This window comes from Cystoisospora suis (assembly GCF_002600585.1).
Source record: "Cystoisospora suis strain Wien I chromosome Unknown contig_1107, whole genome shotgun sequence".
Lineage (NCBI taxonomy): Eukaryota > Apicomplexa > Conoidasida > Eucoccidiorida > Sarcocystidae > Cystoisospora > Cystoisospora suis.
Genome location: NW_027153908.1, coordinates 6,867 through 10,715, shown reverse-complemented (window position 1 = coordinate 10,715; position 3,849 = coordinate 6,867). Strand labels below are relative to the sequence as shown.

Genomic DNA, 3,849 nt, shown 5'->3' with positions numbered 1-3,849 from the left:
TTCCTTTCTTTCATTCTTTTCGTGGGTTCTTTAATTAGAAGGTTTCTTTTCTTTCCTCATAGGTTGTCGACATAAAGCAGGTGGTACTTCCCGATTTGTCAATAGAGGGAGAGAGATCGAGAGGAGAGCGGGGGAGGGAGTGAGAGAATGTGGGTCTCTCTCCTTCTGTTCNNGAACAAGGAAGAGTAAAAGAAGAAATTTCATCTCTTCCCTAAGTTTTCTACTTTCTTTCAAGATGTTCTTTTTGACGTTCTTTGTTTCTTTGTCAGCTGGAGAAATGCTCTCCAGGGGGGGGGGGCGCCGTTTTGCGTCGTTACATATATAAAACGTTTCTACGGACTTGAGTGTATTCACTCGTTCAGCTTTTGAAGGCGCTGCGACAGGATCGGATAAGGAGGGCGTGTATCTAATACTAGTAGATGGATTTATTGGCCTGTGGTGGACGCGAGGGATAGATCAAAGGGGAAGGAAGATCTTGTCTTCCTTCTTTTCAGAAAGATTTCAGGAACATGTTTTCGCCGTAAGAAGACAGATAGATGATACTCTTCTTCTTATGGTGACAGAAGGTAGGTAAGCATTGACGATATGGGGGATAAAACGGCTCACACTGCTGGTGTACGTACACCCGACTCCTGGTGTACATACACCTAACTGCTGGTGTGCAGACACCTAACTGCTGGTGTACAGACGCATAACTGCTGGTGTACATATACCTAACTGCTGGTGTACATACACCTGACTGCTGGTGTACATACACCTAACTGCGGGAGTACGTACACCTGACTCCTGGTGAAAATACACCTGACTGCTGGTGTACATACACCTAACTGCTGTGTACATACACCTGTCTGCTGGTGTACATATACCTAACTGCTGGTGAAAATACACCTGACTGCTGGCGAAAATCTACCTGACTGCTGGTGTACAGACGCCTAACTGCTGGTGTACAGACACCTGACTCCTGGTGTACAGACATTTGACATCTCGGTCAGGTGTATTTACACCAGCAGCCACGTGTGTTTACAACAACAGTCAGGTGAATTTACATCAACAGTCAGGTGTACATAGCACGTTCGGAAGACTAGACAGCGGGTCGACTGGAGGCCATCGTTATATCAGTCCTACGGGGGGGGGAAAGAACACAGTGAAAAGAGACGGCTCTTCTTCTGTAGAGCACCTGTCCCCTGGCAGCTTGGGCTGCTCAGAAAAAATCAACGCGTGAATGAGAATCGTCTTTCTTTAGGTGTATGTGCATGAATAGGAGCTCTACAGCCAGAAAGATCTTTGCTTGCATCTCGTAAGGATTCTTCCTTTGACTAGAGAGCAACTTCTTTTCCGTCTTTAAACTACTTCTCCCCAATATCATCACTACTAGGGAGTTAGATATTTTTCCTCAGGAATTGAAGAAAGCCCTTTTCTCCCGGCAGTCTCCTGTCATCTTCTTTCCTATATCGTTGAAAGACTTCGCTTAGCTGCTGCTATCCCTGGATGAGTGTGCGGCCGGGAAAGAAAGTCTTAGGAAGAAAAGCGATCTTAATCAGGCAGCCGGGAAGGGACCGCCTAGCCACAGAATATGTATCCATAGAAAGTCCGTTCATTCTGGGCATGTCTGTGTACGTACACCATGCCTCTCTTTGTTTCAATCAGTGCTTCGCTACTGAGGCTACGATTCTCGGAACAAGCGACTTAAACTCAGCCTTGCTGCTATCACCATGCTTTCCCGTCTGACAGCTGACGACTTCTATAATTGCACGTTTCTTTCTCCGTCATATCAGAGCTCTCTCATGATAGTCCGAAACAATCGTTCATGACTCGTGAAAGAGGGCAGGGCAGTAGTAGTACTAAGCAGCTAAAGCCAAGTTGCTGCTTCCAAGCAGTCAGTCCTTTTCAGTTCTCATTCAAATGGAGTACAAGGACAGGAAGACAAACAATCTCTGCTCGTCGGGTGCGTGTATGCTCTGTGTGAACGGAGGCTTCCGGAAATATGGAATGAGAGACAGAATGAAAACATCACTAGTCATCCCTCTAACGATCTGCCCTAGACAGCTCTTTTCCATTCTATCTTTCGTTCTCTTCATCCCACCTAAGAAGACAACGAAAGCCCCACGACAAGCCTATCTATCTATCTATCTATCTTTAATCTATCTATCTATCTGAGGCTCTGGGGAAATCACCGGCTTCGACTTTTCACAAAGCTGTGACCAAAAGTGGCATGCAAGAAGAAGCCTTCATCAAGAACTTCATTTCCAATGTTTTTCGGAGAAGGTCAAAAGAAAAGGCCCCTTGAAAGAAAGACCGGGGCAGCTAGCTAACTAGCTAGCTCGTAGACAACAATCAGCTCAACGGATGAGAGAGTCATTCAAAAGTAGGCAAAGCCACAGAATCTTGTTTCTCGTGTCGCACGCCGTTCTCCTTCTCTCTGTCTATTCTCTCCTACTCTCTTCCTTGTCCTCTCGCTGTCCCTAGATCTTTTTTCATTTCTTTACCTTCTCCTTGTCCACCGATCTCTTCATTCTGTCCTTCCTGTATCTCCCCCTTCTTCTTATCTCATTGGTGTGTATAAGACCGGCAATCCGAATCAATCAACTCTTCCCTCTCTCTCTACATGGCGGTTCCGAGTCTAAGCGGATCCTCTTCTTAACACGGAGAAAAGGTTTGTTCGTCCATTCTATCTTGTTGCAATAGTGAAGTTGTATTTCCATATGATGAACCCGTCATTCATTCATCCATCACATGCGATAAGAAGAAGATCGCAACAACGGTGTCTTTGCATGGATACACAGGAAGCGTAAATATAACCCGCCCTCCTTTCATTCAAACTCTTCATATACGAGGATCTTCTCATATCTGTATTAGGCTTACACAGAAACCTACGTAAGGTGATGATGAGCTGGCTTGGATACCATCTATACACACAACCTGCTTGTATCTCCTTAAGAAAAAGAGATAGACAGACAGATAGACACATAAATAAATAGAGAGAGATCAGAATCGCTTATTAGATCCCTGACTTCTTTGTATACCTTTACACGGGAGAAATTCACAAGACTTCGTGAACATCGACCTGAAGAGAACGAGTCTTTTTCTTCTCGTCGACCAACAGGAATGGGCACACGATGATAAAAGTTAGCTAGCTAGCTAGATAGCTGGCCACAAGGTGACAAGAAAGATGACAATCGACTTGATGAGAAGGATGTCGATGCTTTCTTTACAGGCGACAACAGCGATCTCATCATTCATGACCAACTAACTATACAAAGAAAGAAGCTTCTCCCTCTAACTTGAAAGTGAATGGACACGTTTCAAGAGAGATGACAAGCAAAAAGAAAAAAGCCTGTTCTTCTTTCTTCATATCTCTTTCTCTCCTCCTTCTCTCGTTGCATCCATCCATTTCAGAAGAAGTCTGCTCTATCCATCTATCCCTTCTTTCCTATCTTCTTCTTCTTTCTTGTCTCCTTTCTCTGTACTATGTCCGCTTACTTCTTTACACAGCGCATGCCCCCTTAATCTCCTCCCTCTCATTCGTACCTTCTTTCTTTTCTTCTTCTTCTTCTCTAGAGAAGACAAGGAAGAAAAGAAAGAAGAGATATTACACAGCTAGGTAGGTAGGTACCTATCTGCCTGTTGCTTCTCCCTTCAACCTACGTATTTGCTTCATTTTTCCTTCCTCTCTCTACTCTCAACGGACAACACCTGTGTCTTCTCCTCCTACTGCCTATCAACATCGACAACAGCCTAGCTAGCTACCCGTCCTTCTAACTATAATACAAGAGCCATCCTTGATGACACGGAATAGGAAAGACTTTTCTTCAATGAAGAAGTCCGTCCTTCTCTTTTTTTCTTTTTCTT

General features: G+C 44.5%; 1 protein-coding gene across 1 annotated transcript; it reads right to left on the bottom strand.

Moving 5' to 3' along the window:
- Nucleotides 1-2,296: 2,296 nt before the first annotated feature.
- CSUI_002680 (uncharacterized protein) lies at nucleotides 2,297-3,849 on the bottom strand. Its single transcript, XM_068062879.1, has one exon. It carries the CDS (start codon nucleotides 2,966-2,968, stop codon nucleotides 2,723-2,725), a length of 246 nt encoding a protein of 81 aa, XP_067925143.1. The 5' UTR covers nucleotides 2,969-3,849; the 3' UTR covers nucleotides 2,297-2,722.

Coding starts and splice junctions, on each gene's coding strand:
- CSUI_002680 (XM_068062879.1), bottom strand. CDS start 2,968: ATGTGTCTATCTGTCTGTCTATCTCTTTTTCTTAAGGAGATACAAGCA.